Source organism: Corvus hawaiiensis, chromosome 3 (assembly GCF_020740725.1).
Source record: "Corvus hawaiiensis isolate bCorHaw1 chromosome 3, bCorHaw1.pri.cur, whole genome shotgun sequence".
Classification (NCBI taxonomy): Eukaryota; Metazoa; Chordata; class Aves; order Passeriformes; family Corvidae; genus Corvus; species Corvus hawaiiensis.
In genome coordinates, this window is record NC_063215.1 from 71,779,369 (window position 1) to 71,798,708 (window position 19,340).

Sequence of the window (19,340 nt, forward strand, 5' to 3'; positions counted from 1 at the left end):
AAGGTGCTTTAGGAAGTAGTTCCAAATAGGGAGGAAACAGAGCTGGAATGAACATTTCAGTCTGGGTGGGAGAGGTTTAAAAACTGAATAAAAATTGCAGTTGCTGTACCTGTCCCTTGCACTGTCATGAGCCTGCCCAGCCTCTGACTTCAAATCTTGCAAAGTTTGAGAGAATTTTACCAGAACTGTGAACAGGATACCAAATTTAGCAATATTCACAGAATTGAAAGCCTGGCTTTTAACAATACAGCCTTAGCATTTTAAAGCAATTATTCCCTTAGTTGCAATTTTTTTTTTTTTTTTTTTTTTAGTTATAACTGAATATTGATACAGAAAATTTCTTTTATGAGAAAACTGTGACCTGTATAGAAAAGAGGGAGAGCAACAGAACAGCAAGAAGTCCAGGAGAAAAGACCAAAAACAGTACCAAAACCTTTCATTAAGGAAACAGTAGCTTAATCCTGGTTTGAAGTGGTTGAAATTAATTCAGGATAAAAAGACTCTATTACAAAAACTTCAAATGCTACCAAAACCAGCTTGTTTCCATTCTGAATGTCTCTTTTTATTTGTAAAGACTGGCATTACAATTGAAAAGGACTCAAAATGGAGTAATGTACACATCATTGGTGTTTCATGATGCAACTGATGGAGTCCCTGAATGGATATTGCTTCAGCTTTGCTTTTAAAAAATAATTTAACAAGAAAATCTTCAACTCCACTATCAATCACAGATGGCAGAAATGAAAGAACAAAAAAAGAAACCAAAATTACTGTCAAATTCATAACATATACATTGTTGGTTGATGACACTTGTTCCAGATGTACAATAAAGCCCACAACACTTTATTACTATGGATATAATTATTGTGAATGTTTTTTCATGTTGATCAACTTGTTTTTGAATGTTGTTTTTTGATTGTTTTAAACTTGCATAATAAACATGCAATGAAACATTTCTTGTTAAAGTGTTTTTTGCAGCTGTCTTGTATTCATACAAAGATTTCATAAAGTAGCAGTGTTGTATCAGAGCATTACCAAAATAAGAGCAAAAGCTAAAGAGGAAGGTAAATGTGAAATGAACTAGATGAGAATAACCTAATCTTGTCCTGAGACACTCCAGTCTTATTAAAAAGATGTGCACAATCAAATCCCTTCCTCCCAAACCCACCAAAACCACAAAATAAATATTAAATTGGAAGGGAAGACATAAAGAAAAAAAAAAAATTATGTCATCATGCACTCATCTTCTGCATAGCTCAACCCACATATAGTAAGGCACTATTTCCCCACAACTTAGTGTCCACAACAATCTTTTACAGTGCTCTGTGAACTATATATAGTTCCTTCCAGGATGATGAAATAAACAGACCGAATGAGTGTTGCTACCATGTCACCCCATGTGTGATCTTTTAGGCAAGGGCATCATCTGGCAGTTTCAAAAATAAGCTGTCTCAAGTCTCTACTTGTGTGTGCATGTTATGTATAGGGACATCTTTTGTCTGTGCAAGTGGTTGGTTTGGTTCCAAAGTTGTTGTAATTTTTCATTGTTCTTTACTCCAGTGTTCTCAAAGCAAATACACAAGAAAATAAAAGTGCAGTTGGGTCATTAAAAACAGAGCTTTGGTGCTCCAAAATGCACACAGCTTTGGGGATTTAAGAAATCTTTTAGACATTCCCAAAAGAGCTGGGAAATACATGGACATTTTTGTCCAGAAATCCTCATCTCTGCTTAGTTGAGCTGGTCTTCATATTGTTTTCGGAAGCAATCACCAGCAGGGAAAAATTCCCAGCACCGTTCTTGATACATTTTCCATACATACGATTCCTGAAAGAAACACAGTTTAAATTATTTAACTTGATTTAATGAGAAACATCAATCATTACTTTTTGTCCTCATTTATTTATATATCACTTCACTTTTTTTGATTCTGTGCATGTCAGGTTGTTGAACATCAATCTACAAAATCATGTTAATGATTTTGATTAGTTTAGATAGCTTTTAGGTTGTTGTCACCCAGTCAAAAAGCACTACAGAAATGCATAGAAGAGAAGCAGGTCATTTAGTTCTTTTTGCACATTGAGGAGTGCTGTAAAGCTCAATTAAAGCTAGTCACAAGACAACTACCAGGGAAAGCAGAATATTTTGACTTAATTTCTGCATCAGTAATTTCAAAACATGTCTACAAACAATACATAAACCAAAATGACCTTTATAGTCAATATTTTCTGAGTCAGTGGCATTTGGTATTTTTTCCTTTCTGATCATTTGTTCGGGTAGGGTTCTGTCTCTAGACAGTCCAGAGAGTTGTAAAGAATATGTCAGTGTATTTCTATTTTAATCACACCACTTAAACGTGGTTTTTATTATGCAAATTTCATGGTAGAAAGGGCACGTGTTACACCAGTTCCAGAATCATAGCATCATTTAGGTTGGAAAAGACCTTTTAGATCATTGAATCCAGCCATAAACTAACTACTGCCAAGTCCACCACTAAAGCAAGTTCCTTGAAGCTATGAAGTACTCTCAATTTTCAAACTATCACTTAACAGTATCAAAACTGATTAGTTAGTAGAAATCTGTCTTCAGTGAATACAGTTGGACTATAGGTCTGCCAATAAAAGGGAAAGTGCAAATAAAAAAGGTTTTTAAAAATCTCAGTTAGTATGAAATTATCAAATGACAAATGGATGTTCAAAAACAGCAAAGGAAGCATATAAAACCTCATACTGAACAAGGCTGAGATTTATGCAAAGAAGATGATTACAGCACACATGTTAAGGTTCAGAAAGAGTAAGCTACATAGATTTATAGCAAATCATCCCTCTGACCCAATTCTGTGGGGCTATATATGTGATGCTATTCAGTTCTTTTGGGTTTTGATCAGCAACACAGGAACATTTGCTTAGTCAGCTGAAAGACTATAAGTAGAAAAAAAAAAAAGTAGACTGTAAATTTGACACAATTTCTTAATGACTTTTAATATACTTCAAGGAAGTTGAAGGGCGCACCAGGAGTTTGAAAGAACAGAGAAGAACAAAGAAGAAACCTCCAGAGAAAAGTTCACATAGTTTTCATTTTAAATATATGCACAAGTTCTTTCATATGGACTTATTCAGGAATGTAGACACAGAAGATTACATAGAGATGATAATAATAAAAGACAAAGACTATTAAGAAAAGAATCAAAAGGGAGAAATGGTGCTGCTTCCACAGAATGCTTAAATGTTGCTTCTCATTATTTTCATTTATAGTATGTATTTGTATTTCGTGGAAGTAACAATTTAAAAATAGCAGGTCAGATACCAAAAAAGGAACAGAAAGTGCTACAGAATTGATATTCAACCTAACATTAAGCAACCAGAGTCTTAAGAATTGCCTAGAAGAATAAGAATTAAGTTCCATACCATACAGGGAAATATCCATTAGAAAAATCTTAGTTTTTTGAAGCCTGGATTATTTTTATTTTAGAATTAGCTGACATTAATAAGAGTTATTCAACCTACCTGTCCTGTATGCTCTGTTTCATCTTTGTTAATAAGATACATCAGAAAAAACCTACAAGCAAAGAAACAGCTATTATGAATAGAGTGTTTGGAAACATTAGGCAACCCACAGGGAGATGGGTATTTTTCAGTGTGTACGGTGATAATGCTGTTCATGGACTTACAAGTTCCAGAGTTCTATTTATTATAGTATTTTGAGACAGATTAAACACTTTCCTGACACTGCTGACATTCATTGTTCAATGAGTAGTATGCTAAAATGCATGAGATCCAGTTCAACTTACTGTAGGTAGCAACTCAGTTTAAATGAAGATTTTCTAAACTGTCTAATCTGAAAATTACAACAGACATTTTCTTGCCCATGAAAACCCACTTGGAAGAAGACAGAAAACGGTCATTGGAAATTTCTTTTTTTCCTCTTCCCACACTGAATAAGAAATGCTGAAGTTATCTAAGAGATTTCTGTTGAAATTACAGGTTTGAGATATTTTAGTAGAGTATCATGAGCATGAGCAACATGAGCAGAAAAGAACTTTTAATTTAAAAAAAAACCATTAGTCTTGAGGGCTTGAGATAGCTGACATTCACTGGGTGATAATTTCAAAATTTCACTCATAAGAGACATTCTTTCCAAACATATGTAAAAACATAAAATATGATCATGAACAAAAGGAAGAAAACCCAATTCCTCAGGTTAAGGCACTTAGGAGCAAGTATGCTATAGTATGCTCTTTGTTCAGTATTCAGTAAGTAGAAACAAAATCCCATATGATAGTGCTTTCAATGTATTTTGTTTGCACAACCTGTTTTTCAGGTGGAAGTTTTTTATAGGCATGTTTGACTTTGCTGTCTCATTATTTTTGTGCGCATACAGTGCCAGTTAAAAAACAAAAAGATACAATCCATCCCCTGCCTCCTACTGACAGCACTAGCATAAAATACACTCTGGCACTGGATTTTCCTATGTGAGAGGAACAGTGAGAGAGAGTATGATACAGTGGTTGTAGACCTGATAATTCTCTTTATTTCCAGATGTAAAAAGACTGAGTTTAGTGGTCGCTGGTTCTCTGCTTGGATGTTCCAAAGGTGGACCTGATGCCCTAGGTTGATCCCTTTCATCTCTAGCTCCTCATTACAGCTTGCCTACCTCCCTTTGTCCCCAGTTCTCTTAGTCAGCCTCAGAACCCCACACAAATTATTTTGCCCAATGTAAGTTTTTTTGCCTTACTCCTCTTTGTTCTCTCTTTCCATCAGTCTCCAGGCCAGGTAATACTGCTCCTCTGCACCTTACATACCTCATTCAATTTTACAATTTATGTGGCCTGTGCAGCCATGTATCAAGTTCGTTTCCATCTACAAGTTCACACAAACTTCTTGTGCCACAACCAAGTTGGAAAGCAGGATATGGAATTTGTTAGTTCCTTGCTGCCACTGCCACAGAATTATACATTCAGAAAGCATAAGTGCACATCAAAGCCGAACAGTACTGACTATTACTTATGCAAGAGAGTTAATCGAGTACCTGCGGAGGCTGCAAGGATCATGAGTTAGTGAAGAGTGCATTTTTACTGTACTCACAAATAATTGGCCAAGTTGTGCTCCTGCAGTGTGTGTGTTTCAAAGCCATGAGGCACTGTATCAAAGTAGTCATTTCCTATCCCACAGATAAAGCACTTTGTCTAAAAGAAAGAATACAGAGCACTTCAACACTACATATTACACTTGCCTTGCTTTCAGAAAAGGCCAAAAAAAGGTGACAATTTTCTTGAAAATGGCAATGCATCATATAGAATATGCACTGAACAAAAAGGCTTTTCTTTTAACAATTCATACTGGATACCTCAGCAAAATCATTTGCATAGAAGCTCAGCTACCATCAGAATAGCTTCTTACTGTTTAAAAAAATAAATCTTTTCCAGCTCTAAGTGAACAGGTATCATGTGACAGAATGGCATACAATGGTCACAGATGACTTTTAATGTTAAGCAGCACTTACTGTAACACATGGCAATATTTAGCTCAGTCCTTGTCCAGCTGTAACTGAATATGCTCCAAGTTCACATTACAAAGCACAGCTAGTTTACAACACTTTCCTGACTTCTTACATTTACACTTCAATGACAGAATAGAAAACCACAAAGTACAAGATACTTTCACACATATATTAACCAAAGAAAATTACATCTGAGATGAAATGTAACATGACAGTGTTAACACCCTGTGTTAGAAACCTCTAGTAGTTTGAAGATCCAAAAGACTTAAATAGCCACAGACATGCAATTCATTATAATTCACATTGTATGATATCAGACCACGTACAGGACTGTATTTTCCTCTTAGTTGTAAAAACTATCCACTAGCTAAATCGTATTTTGATTGAAAACACATATTCATGAAATCTGAAAATAGGCATGGTTCAGCAACTGAATGTTCTTACCTCCATGTCTTCCTTAACTTGCTCTTGCTGATCTCTTAACTCACCAAAAGCATCAATAATTAAACCTAGGGTTTAAATTAAAATGATAGTTAATGTTCAAGAACAGAATTGTGAGAAAGAATATTTGGAAATCCAGGGATAACAGAACTCTGATAAAGAATATTAAATGAGAATCTTATGCAGAAATAACAGAAGCCAATATGTATTCCAAAGACAAGAAAACCATAAAGAAAAATGAGCAAGCCAAAGAAATACCAGCCACATGGCTGGCAGTACCATTTTGAATTACAAAATGGGACAAACAGACTTCTGTTTTATGCCCAGTGCTCTAATCTTGATTTAGTACATTACAATATATGTGGGTTTACAGTGATTAGGGCTCTACTATAGAAAAAATATTACTTTACATTTAACAGAGTTCAGATATTTGTTACATGGCAGATGCAGAGAGGCCTAGAGCTCCGTGCACCCTCTCAAGATGGCTGTCATGTAGTGCAAGGTTCCACTATTGGAGCTCCACAAAAGTAAGGGATCATTTGAGAGAGACACAGAAAGAATAAGAAAAAGAATCACAGGCTTTATGGCTCAGATTATAAACTGCATATAACCTTCCCTTCACTTGCTCCAATACAAATAAGGACTAACTCCACAATGACTATCAACAGTCCCATAAGCAAAGCTTGACAATTAAGGACTAATTCTTCAGCCACTCACAAAATGAAGAAAGAAACAGTATGAGATATGCCACTTTGGAGTATAAAAAATTTCCCACCCTCCCCAAGCCCTTTAAAAAAACCTGTTGCTTGAGTAAGAAACAATTTACCACAAGCTCAAAGCTGCCTTTTGAATCTCCTTGTAGTGAGTAAGGAAGAACCCTTACTGCTGTCAAAATTATCCTAAGTTAGCTGTTAGCTGACAGAAAGGTATCAGTATTTATGACAGCAAGTGCACCCAGCAGAACTATTTATCAATTTTTCCAAAATTGAGAATATACTTCTGTTAACTTGTTCAAACTTCAATAAAAAATTACCTTTTGGGCATTCTTGACAAGATTTTAAAGGTACAGTGTGAAAACTGATAGGGGTTTAAGTACTTTAGGTAATAACAATAAACATAATTTATATAAACATAATTAAAAAAAACCCTGACATGCTAAAATAAGGTATCCACTATCCAGATTACAACAGTGAGAAACACTATCAGTCAAATAGTTTCACTGAAATTCCAAAGCTAACTAATGGCAGCTAACTTTCCACTGTCATTAACCAGGCTATACTAAAGCTCTTTCATATCACGCACCTTTCTTTACTCTTAGACATTGTTCAAATAAGCAGGAATCACACAAACCAGCAATTTTTATGTAAGAAAAGATTTAACCTCTTAAAGCTATGGTCCTCTTTTCACACCACTATTACCAATCTGAAGATTTTCCAGATAGTCAATCTAGAATATTAGATGTTGGCAGGGAGAATACTGACAGCAGTACTGATTTTGTCCATGAAAGCTCATGTAGGATGGGTTACACTGAAGGACGATTTTAAGTTGTGACACAAGATTTCTATAGGAGGCTTTTAGAAAGGGCAATGACGAGACAGAAGCTGCAGTGACACCAGTATTCTTAGAGCAAAAAAAAATTTGTTTCTATTGATCCAGTTAGAGCCTGTTGATTTTACAGAGACTCAGAAGAGCAGTGTATGGATGAAAGTCAGCTGGGTGTGATTTTCTGTATAAATCTGTCCTTCATGATCTGCCCTGCTGTTCTGTCTGAATCTTAGGTTGGTGATTACCACCGCACTAAGATCTTTGTACTGCTAAATAATGCTTTCAGTCCCACTGTGGGTTACAGACCTTGGATAATTGCAAGCAGGATGACAATCACAAAGAAGAAGAAAGTGATGTCAAAGATAATCCGATAGATTTCATATTCATCTCCTGCTGGATCTTCTATTTCATCACCAATGCCTCCACCTGCACGTACCCCAACGTACATATGAAACATGTAGCACTAGAAAAGACAAAACAAAGGGATACAGAGGTTTTTTGCAGCTAAAAGCAGAAACACCCACGGTTACAAATTCAGTAATTGGTAGAACTGGTCTGTGGTCTAGGAACTATGCCATGTCAGGCCATCTTTTTCTCTCCTTTGAGATTATGCATATTTCTGGGAGGGGGGGAAATGCAGCTGTGCAGCTGAAGCTGCAGTATTTCATGTGCTGTCATTATGCAGCAGTTCGGTAAGATCAAACGTTCAACTACCAGAAGCTCAGCAGCACCCCATGATTCATGTAAAATCATTTCGGCAGTGTAAATAGGAAATATCATCACCACCATAGCCATCTCCTTTTACAATTTCCTAGCTCAAAAGTTAATGATTTTCCCCATTTTTAGTGTTTCAAATTCAAATTTAAAAACAAACAACCCTCCTCCCCCAACGCAAAATAAAACAAAAAAAACCACAACCAAGCAAAAAATGTTTGTGAATGCTTGTGCAGAGAACAGGCTCATGATTGAAAATGTCTGAGGATAATACTGTGAAACTATGATATGAAAAGTGGTATAATAGGTCTGTCAGTATAGTTGCCTGGGATGCTGACAATCCAAAATTTCCAGTTTTATCATGCTATAATTTAATAGAAAATTATGGTATCAGTCTCTGGAGGTCTAGAGCAGGGGATTGGTTTTTTTCTTTAAGAAGCTTTGCAAACTACAGGTCAAGGGTTCTCACCCTCTATCAAAAAACAGAGATGGCAATAACTAACTCCTAAAACATAACCATACAAAAAATCCATTCTTCTATTTCTATGCCACACTATCCCCAAAATCCCTTCTTTACGACATTGATATAGTACCATACAATGCTGAAAGACCCTTGTCTGAAAAATCTAACAATTCCTAGAGACAGTTTATATTCCAAGGTTGAAAGGTAATAATTACCCTAATGAGTGAATGTAGTGTTACTTATCTAAAAAGTTTAAATTGTTTTATTTTTAAAAAAATTGTGTATTTTCTTTATTCGCATTTTTTTTCTTAATCTCATTTCAAGTCAGTGTTTTTACAAAAGACAACCCTGATTTTACAGCATGCCACATGTTATTCTAACTCATTCCCATACAATATTATAGCTTTGTGGTATGTGTGCTTTCAGAGAATTACAGAGGAGGTCAGGTCAGAGGGACTTCATGAGGGTTCTGCTCCAAGCAGGGTCCCCTATAACCTCAGAAAAAAATGTTTCGGGCATTGTCCCAGTCAGTTCCTTACAACTTCCTATGGATGGAGACTCTCTCTCAGAGACAACCTCTCTGAGCAATCTGTTCCATTGTTTGGCTCTCCTCAGTCAGAACACATTTTTCCACTTTATGTCCACAGTCTCCTGACATGAATTTGCTGTTAAGAGCTTGGATTTGTCTTCCAATAATCTTTCTGCAGACACTGGGAGCTCCTCTTACACACCCCCTACCCTGAGACTTTCTCTTCTGTAGACTGAACAAGCCCAATTCCCTCCACCTCTCTTCCCATAGCAAGTGCTCCAACACCTGACAATTTAACAGCCCTTCACTGATTCTAGTTCCAGTTTATCTGGTTTCGTTCTGCCAAATGTCCCGAACCAGACCAAAATATAGACATACTACTCTGCTTTCACAGTTCATTTATTTATTTGGCTTTTAAATGTTGTCTACTCTGTGGAAGAGATTCATGCTGCGCAGAATACTGAAATACATTTAGAGTGTTGTACATGACTGCTTTTGGAGAGATATTAAGGGAAATGCATGTTAAAAATTCTTTGTGGTTTAAGCTCTACCTACCACCCAAAATTCCAAAGCCTGGCACTGTCTTAGTAAGCTCAACATAATTTACAGTTGTTCTGGACAAAGTGGCTACAAAACTGCCTATTAAAGGTAACTATGGCAATTCATGCTAAGAGAAACAGATTGATTTCTAAGCTTAAACAAGCATTTAAGTATTTGCATTACTTCTGAAAATCGTTGCCTATAACTGACCCTCCTCCTGAATGACCTGTCGAATTTCAAGATTCAGAAGTGCTGTCCTTTAGCCGGCTCAGCTTCACAGCTTGTACTTGTTTTGCATTTTTTGAACAACTCTAGCAAAGTATAGTACCACATTTCTTCTATTCCTTTATAGATCTGTTTGTTTAGCATACACAAGATCTATCTAGTTCTTGAGGATGTTCATCATATTTGTCCCTTTGCTTTCAATTGCAGTCTTTCCTGCTTGCTGGCTGATGATACAACTGTATGAATATAAATTACAAGAAGGCCAGGACAAAACCACAAAAGTTTGAGAAAAAAACCCAGAAAGCAAAGTAAGACTTACTGTTAGCATATCATCACATTTCATGTCTGGCATATCACCATCTTCACTCTTGTTGTAGAACTTGCGGAAAAAATTGAACGCCACTACTGTATACAAGTACACCACTACTGCCAGTAATCCCACTGTTAGGACAAGCTGGAAGACAAAATTACAGAATGCATGTAACACCACTATGGAATTGAGATTTACCTTTTCTTTCAAAAAAAAATTTAAAAAAGAAGGAAAGTAACAATAAACTGTATATACTAGCAGCAGGAAAACTTTAACTTTTTCTCTGTATGTACTTTTGTAATACAGAGTAATATATCTGCATATTCTCACGCGAAGATTGTGCATTTCATTTTATTTTGAACAAAGACTGTGTTTCAGAAACATAATTACGAAGAAAAATCTTATGGATAGATACACAATGAAACAATCCATTAGAATCATATACAATCCCCATAATCAGATAAAAATATCTGAAAAGTCACTACCTAACAGTAATATTACTATCAACTATTATATAATTAATTGCAATACAGTATATTTACTAATTTAATAGTGAAGAAACTTTTTTACATGTATGAAATCACATATAAAAAACCCTGTTCCTAGTATTTTAATATCTCAGAAAAGTAGCAACAAGTATTCCACTGCTCGACTGCAGCATTATTCAGATTTTGCTCTGAGCTTAATGGAAAGCAGCTGGAAGGGAGCTTCAGTATCCTGTAAATTGATATTTCACTTGTGTAGTGCCCAGATCTAAAAAGTTCCTTATAAATAATGTTCCCTTAATTCATAGGCAATTTGCTAGACCTTCAGGACTATTTTTAGAAGGAAGAATACTTATATTATCATAATTATTATGCAGCTGTCCTGCTGGAAGATTTTCTGAGAAGACCAAGGATGGCTTTTTTACAATTTAAAATTGTTTACAAAATTCTTTTGAAATGGGAAGGCCGTGATCCTTGAGGAACACTGAGTCTCAGGTTACATTGAATGTCATTTCTACAAAAGGTCTCAGTAGACAAAAAGCCTTAGTTACTTTTTTCTAAGTTAAACCAGAAATGCAATTTCAGATTCTCATCATCCAAGAGCTGAGTTTCTTAAACAGTCCTCTAACAGAATGACTGAGACTCAAGCAGACCTTTCTTTAGATGAATCTTGAAGAAAGTTTAAATGGCAACTTTATGAAGCAGTTACTCATAACAGTTAGAGACTGTCATAATCCTAGTCGCTTTTGCTTTTGCATATAAATCCCATTGTCTGGTTTCCTCACCAAGGCAAGTTCTAGAGTTCATGATGAAAGAACAGTTCTGTTGTCAATCTGCAGAGCATCCGAATCAAGAAATGAAGTGATCTTTCCTGTGTACTCCATAAGTAAAAAAGTTGAAAAGAGATGAGAGTTGATACCTGTTTGCCGTTATGGGTAACTGATGACAGGATAGTTCGTAATGTCTTGAATCCCATTGCAATGTCAAGGAGATGAGCAGCAAAGAAAAAATTGTTGTAATGGCCGAGGACTGACATGGTCATGTACCATGCTAGGTAAAGGAAAGACTAACAGGAAAAAACAAGTATATTCAAAATAAAACTCATGGCTTTCATCTTTAACAATTCAAGACAATACGGAAAGGTAGATATTCCTCAAATATGCTTTTCTTTAAATAGAAAACAGTTCTTTTTAGAGAATTTTCTAGATATCTTTGAGAATTTTATCTTTGAGCAAAAATATTAAATCCTCAAATAAAGTCCACAAGACATGGGCAAAATCAAGAAATTCAAAATTTATATTGTAAAAACTAATTTTGAAATTCTTAAACCCTTATTTGTAAATGTCTCTACTGTAAAATAAGTTTTCTGATTTAAATTACTTTTTTGTTAATTTCTAAATAATTACATTAAAATATTAATGCCCAAAGTTAGTTAATGACAATTATAGGACTCTACAAGCAACAAAAGAAATTTTATAATTAATTTGAGCTACTAAAACTCCTATTTGAACATATAAGTATTATTTAAGTAACCACAAATATTTATTTCATCTGCTCCTCTATCAATTTATTTTTATTGAACTTAAAGACAAGTACATATTTATAAGAGAAATTACACTCCATTCCATAAAAAAAATACTAGTCCCAAACAAACACTGTTTACAGATCATGCTTTCTCTAGACCTGGAGACTTATTGTTTCCACTTTTCCTGAGTACCTTCAGAATACACTTTCATTCTCCATCTGTCCTACTTCCAAAATAATTTTTTCCCCAACCATTTTTCTTACCAGTAAAATAAGTGGTTAGGGAAGCAATAATCCTAAGACTTAAAAATCATATGATGACTGACTTCTTAAACTGCGTTTTAACACTCATGTTTATCTCTCTTTGGTTTTTTGCTTTTTCAAATTATTAAAATAATTTCTTGCTATCAGTTTCAGTGATACAAATGTAGCAATTCCAGGTACATTAACTACATTGATCTGAATATGCTCCAAGAATATTCAAGTGTTCATAAAATTTATGAAAAATATGAGAAATGGCAATTAGCATTTATATTGTCAATTTTCTAATTCTACAGTGCTGTGCTTGCTTCTAATAATGCATATCAGAAAGGGGGCAGGAACTGACTGAGGTTCTATAGACTATTACCAATGTAACTGCGAAAATATTTTGACAATGTCACTTTAAGCTTTCAAGATTTTCTTCATGTAGTAAAATAAATGTAATCCAGAGTATTTCACACCTCTCATTGAAGCACTTTGCATTAACAACTGTGTACTTCATTTTAGAACATGGAAATATATATATATGTGTATGTATGTATATACTGAGAAACTTACATTATCAGTGAAAACGACTCCTAATTTCCACATCTGATACTTAACATCAATGGAATTTAACCTGTAAAAATAAAAAAATAAATTGAATTTTTTAGCAAAACACAACTGAAAAACATGAAACACAATCTGTAGGAAGTGTATTGTCACATAACAGGAGTCAACAGCTGATCTGTTTCTGCAAAAGCTGAAATACATCAGAACCTTGTTCTAATTCACACTTTTACTCTGGAATGAATCTGTCAAAAAAAAAAAAAAAGGCGAAAATCAAATTCATAAATACTGTTTTGAATTCATCAGACCTAATGCTGATTGATTTCTACAATGTTATCATGCACACAAATGAAATAAACTGTCTTCAAAATCCGTGGAGAAAAAAAAATTATTTTGTTTTTAATACAACCCACCTAAATATAAAGAAGCTGTCAAAAAAGGTCACTGAATTTGCACCCTAAGATGCCAATTTTTTACCTTGGTTATTATAGCATACCTTGAGTGACACAATTGGATGGCACTAAAGACAGACAAATTTAGATCAGATGATTTTCAGAGCTCGTTCAGAAAATTGACCCATTTTTCTAAGGACGTAAGAAAAATCATTAATGAAAGTATGATAATTCTTACCAGTTAATGTGTGTTGATTCAGGTACTTAGGAAAATCTTCTATTAATGTTACTTTTTGTAAAAGAGAAAGTATCCCATCAGAAAAAACAATCTTTATTAATTGTCAACTAGGTACGGAAATACCATTTTTATTGCACTGTGTCAAAATTTTGTGCTAGGCACTGAACAATACCAACAGATGATATTTCATAGACAATGGTGCCACTTGACCATTACAAAAAAGAAAGCATTGAACCAAAACAAAACAATGAGTTATTGGGTGTCTGTAAGCTTTCTGTTTTGGGTGTCTTGGAGACAGAGCACAGAATAGATTATTATTTTGAGGTATCCTACACAAAGCCTCTGCAAGGATCCACTAGGCTTAAAATTCCCAAATAAATAATCAAAGAAGGAGGTATTTTACATTAGCATCCACAAGGGGAAAGGTTTGAAATTGAGATTCCTACATGTGCATCATTCCTTTCAATGGAACAGGCTGGGAATTTGGACATTAACAGGGACTGTGCCTGCCTCACAACCACGACGGCTGAAGCCCTTACCCACCTGCAGATACACACTTCTACTTAGACAAACAGGCACATCCTCACTTTGTAAATCCTGTAGTGTCACCATAGCAAGTACAAATCTTGAGAATTCAGGTGTAAAAACTACTGCAAATAAAATTCCTTACTTTTTCAGTAGCCATTATGGGCAAGAGACAGACTGACACTTGAGGAAAAAGCCTGCTAGTTCTCCAGGAACAATCCTGTTCTCCGAGATACTACATTACTAAAAATGGGTTACGCACAAGAGAATCTTTTGGAAAGCTGGATTGTTTCTCATGACAAGGAAGAGTAAGGCCTTTTAAATGCTTTCACATTCTGAGGCCAACTGCACTCATTGTTTGTACCTTTCACATTTATGATACGGTTTAACTTCTCATCAACCTGTAAAAATTTCAGATCTTCCAGTAGAAAATTATTTACATTTTTTCTATTCTTGAAAGTGAAAGAATTCTCTACCATGTGAGCATTTGACAGAAGCCCTGCTTATTTTCCAAATTAGCCTTATGTCACTGCTTGCTGCAGATGCTTGAGCCTTATCTGCCTCTTCTATTGACTCCTCTTCTATTGACTAAACTAACGATCACAGAAAAAAAAGCAGTTAGAAAGGCAAAGGTACAGGGAAGTAATACTAATGATGGCACCTCTGAAAATTAACTTTCATGTTTGTGTCTTCCATATTATTCTCTCAAATATACTACATCCATGATGCATCTGGTTTAACACCCAAAAGAAGAAACTAATTCAATGGAAAAACAGCACCACTGCCCCAGTCTCAGTGTGCAAAATTTAGCTATCTTTACTCTCTAATCTACAGTAGAGCTCCAGCTGCATCATCCTTCTTAGTTGGATATATTTAAATAATCCTGCAACATATTTAAATAATCATTTAAATACTAAAATATTTATGCATATAAAGAAATACACTTTATACAAGACTGCACCCATGAGCTGCATGGCTCTTCAAGAGCCAGTACAATGCAAATTCTTTTAATGCAGTATATCACTGGGACAGGCAGAAGCTTTTGAAAAAGCATGGTCACCTGCAAGTAGAGTGCTTTAAGTCCCTCGCAAAAAGACAGATGCAAATCCCAGGCTATTTTTCCAAAGGAAAGGGAGAGAAAAAGTAGGAGTAGGGGTCAAGAAGACCTGTTCACTTGTATTAGGAATGAAAATGCTACACGCTGCACTTCCCTTCTGTGTTGTGAGAAACACAGAGATCCGGTCTGGCCTCAGCCTGAGCCACCTCCTCCTGGCACAGGGAGGAACAGCAGCACCAGAGCTGCAACCTGTACCAGGTCACACCATTTTCTATTTTCTTCCCAAAGTACTGAAATAAGGGTTCAACTCCAATGCTTTTCCCATCTCTCCCTTCACTGCATTGTAAATATATTCCAAATTTTGAATCTGCAATATGTGTAAGTTTTAGTAGCTTCATTAGTATTCATTTTTGAAAATGTTAAAAAGTGGATAAATGTACCTTCCTGAAGTGACTGGTTCTGTAAATTTTTATTATTGTTTTTTATTTTCCCACAACATATTAATCTGTTATGAGTATGGAATGATTCCTTCAAGGAGAACAGGAAAGATGGATGAGGTCATAAATTTTTTTTAACTGTCTATAACATGGAGAAGATATTAGAGATGTTAAAAATAACCAGACATCCTTCAGACATGATTCTTAAACTAAATATTTCATCAGCCTTCTCCAATTGCTTCACTCTGGTCTGTTTTTTCAAGATAACTCACAAAAACACTATTTAAATATTTTTCCCCTCATATGAGTCATGAGCACACAGGGAAGGGAAAGTAGTTTTATTTTGTTTTTATACCAATAATAAAAGTAGTAATTTTTTTTCCTAAACTCAAGCATGGGTTCTACTATAATCCAGCAGGAGCAAAACAGGATGTAAGAATCATTCTGGGAAGTACTTCTGCCACAATATTAAATTTTATTTAGCACCGAAATGCCAAAGAGTCCTTGAGCCTTAACACTGCACCTGATTCATTGTTCAGGCAGACTCCTGGTTTATTAATATCCATCTTTTATAAAGATGGATAAAAGAGTCTTCCTTACAAAATCAGCTCTTGCCTCAATGGAATTCTAATCCACCAGTAGTCCCACTGCCTACTTTTCATAATCCTTGCAAACCCATGGATACAATGTTGCTTTTAAAGAAAGCTTTAAATAAACCCTTACATTAGAATCTCTATAGCATTAAAATTCCATCTGTTAAAATATGTTCTATCTAGTTGAATACCTTTTTTATAATGCAGAACTAAAAAAAAACATTTTTGCAGTGCTTTACAAAAACTGAGCATGCCGCTGCCCTACAAAGGAGAATTTACTACTCTGAATGTCTAGGGGCTTTTCCTTATTTCTGTCTCTCAAATGATAAACAAATGAATAGCTTAGGGAAAACAAATTATAAAAAGATATGAAGATTAATCATCCAATTCCTAGATTTTACTGGTCACTAGCACTTAAATTTATTCCATCATTTCTTTATAATCAGAATACACATTGCCATTTTTGCCCATTCTTTCCAGCAAAGCTGAACTGAGAACTTGAAAGGGAGATTCCAGCCCAGTTGTAATGACACTACCAAAACAGTGGGGATGTGATGTATTCAAGCATCTGTGCACTAAACTAAATCTTCATACATAAAAACCAGAAATCCTGCATATGCATAATATTCATATAATTAAATAAATTTACTATATCATTCAACATAAGAATTGATTTATCTTATGCAGATTTACATAAATGAGCAACAAATGTTTTGTCTGAATGACAAACCTTGAATGCTTGATTTTAACTTATAAAACACCCCAACAAAATAGAAACAGAAACAAACAAAAGAACCCCAATCACAAACAAACTGTAGGCAAATGCTTACACAGCAGAAAAGGAGCTATCCTTCTTTGGTTTCTTCTTTTCTCGAGCATCACTAAAATCAAGAGCAGCTTTGTCCATTCCTAGTAACTCACTGATCCTGTCCCGGCCATAGAACTCACCATATTTATCCATTACCTAAAGTTAGAAGGAATATTCAAAAATATTCATCAGTTGGGTAGACCAGCTGTTATTTAGCCTGGCTCTGCAGGCAAGAGGTTTAGCATACAAGGAGCCTTAAAACAGTGCTTCATGACTATGGATGACATAGTGATCACAAGATCTTGAACATACAGTTACGGCTAAATATTATTTTCAATGAATTCAAACTATCCCTTATCTCTTTCTTACAAAATTTAACATGTTTTGTTAGTAATTTTTATGGAAATAAACTTTTATTTGCTCTCCTTCTGACTAAACACACAGCTCCTTCCTAAATATTTTCTGTCTCTTCTCATTTTAAAAGAATAGTCAAAGAAATACAAAATTGTCTATAACAAGATCATAACTCAGTGATTCATGCAGGTGAGGTGGTATTTTGCCAGTTTTCTAATAGGAAATACTTTAAATGTTTACTGATACTTTTGCAGATTTTTAGAGACAAGCTTTTTTGTAACAAGCCTGAAAACAGTGCTTTACGACTGGATTATTCTGTAGACTGGGGATTAAAATACAAATATATATAAAAGAAGACATTCTTTGCAAACCAGTATATTTGAAGGCACTTAAATCATACAGCACAGTTCCTCAGCCAAAGCTAAAGTACCAAATCTTCCACACAACTTAAAACCATACTCCTTTCCCTTTTGATTTGAGCTTTCCTTGATCAACTACATTGACAGAAGCAGTGTAGAATTTTATTTTCTTTCTTGAGTACTCTGTGAGAGCTACTGCTTCCCCTTTGCTTAGACAGACAGGTAGAAATCTGTATATAACCACTTAAAATATGAAAAGAACATTTCCCACAGCAAAATGAATACAGAATTCAAAGGAATATTTTGTCAGATTGACCTAAGATTGTTACAAAGCAGAAGAGCTAAGAGCATTAAAAAGACATGTTTCCAATAGTATGATACAAGATTGGCATTGAAGTGTGAAGAAGGGGTAAATCTGATCCAACAACACGTACATCCTCTTTTGCAATTGTGACCGAACACACTAAAAATATTATTTTTGCTGTAAGCTATTGTACAAACATTTGATTTATTTCTTAAGAGCAAGCTGAGGAAACATTTAAAATAGCATTTGTAAGAAATGAGCTTTTGCAAGTCCCTGCTTAGAGAGGACTATTTTTGAGAGAGAGATCGTTAGCTAATGCAATAAAAGCTCACCTGCACACCCACAAAGGAGCCCAGAGACACAACGGTTGGGGGAGAGTACAAAGAATACCTTGCCCAGCTAGTCCCAAGTCCATCAGCCCATTAAAGGCCCATTTCCTCGAGCCCAGAGGACTACAGTGGCACAGTGGCAGGCAGGAACCCAAACTATGGATTCACAGTGAATAGATGCTCTGCCTGGTCCCTCCCAGGGCAGTTTCAGGAGAGCCTCAGACCCAGTGTCCAAATCTGAAACCCATCAAGATGAGTCACTGGTAATAACTTTCCAGATCACCTGTCAGACTAAGAGGATTACTGCCAAGGGATGCATGCACTATGCATCCCATAAATGGGATGTAATTGGATGTTACAGGGAGAAAGCAAAGATGGAGAAAGGGATGGATTTAGGTGACTTGGGGAGGAAAAACTGTGGGAAATAGAGAGGGACAAAAGGGACAAGTGGTCAAAAGGGACAAAAAGGGGGGAGAGGTCTTCTTATTAATTACTTTTTAACCTTCTATTGAGTGAGGGACACCATTCTTTGCGTATAGAGGCAAATACATAAATGCACACAGACAAAACATTTTACGTAATTTGCATTATACATATAAGCGCACACAAAATTTATCATGTAATTTCATGAATGTATTTGAATTACTGTTTTATACAAAAAGCTATATGTAGAAAAAGTTTGAACAAAAAACTATCCAAACCACTCAAAAGTAGTTGTAAGAATGAGGTAAGGAATTCTATGTATTTTAATATTGTAAATATGGAAATCTACATTGAATCAAAGTTTTATTTCAAAGAAGTGTGGTCCACATTCCTCCAAACATGGAAAGAAATATGCATTAAAATTTTATTTTAACTTCA

General features: G+C 35.2%; 1 protein-coding gene across 2 annotated transcripts in view; it reads right to left on the reverse strand.

The window, feature by feature from the left end:
• Positions 1–537: 537 nt before the first annotated feature.
• The window catches only part of RYR2 (ryanodine receptor 2), a 393,600-nt gene continuing 374,797 nt past the window's right edge, over positions 538–19,340 (reverse strand). For both annotated transcript variants that reach the window (XM_048299766.1, XM_048299765.1), the window contains 9 exons: positions 17,156–17,289; positions 13,093–13,153; positions 11,669–11,815; positions 10,274–10,408; positions 7,790–7,946; positions 5,942–6,006; positions 5,083–5,183; positions 3,505–3,556; positions 538–1,825 (listed from right to left, as the gene is read on the reverse strand). In XM_048299766.1, the coding sequence (XP_048155723.1) occupies positions 1,730–1,825; positions 3,505–3,556; positions 5,083–5,183; positions 5,942–6,006; positions 7,790–7,946; positions 10,274–10,408; positions 11,669–11,815; positions 13,093–13,153; positions 17,156–17,289 (948 nt within the window). In that variant the 3' untranslated portion in view covers positions 538–1,729. The remainder of the gene's footprint in view (positions 1,826–3,504; positions 3,557–5,082; positions 5,184–5,941; positions 6,007–7,789; positions 7,947–10,273; positions 10,409–11,668; positions 11,816–13,092; positions 13,154–17,155; positions 17,290–19,340) is intronic.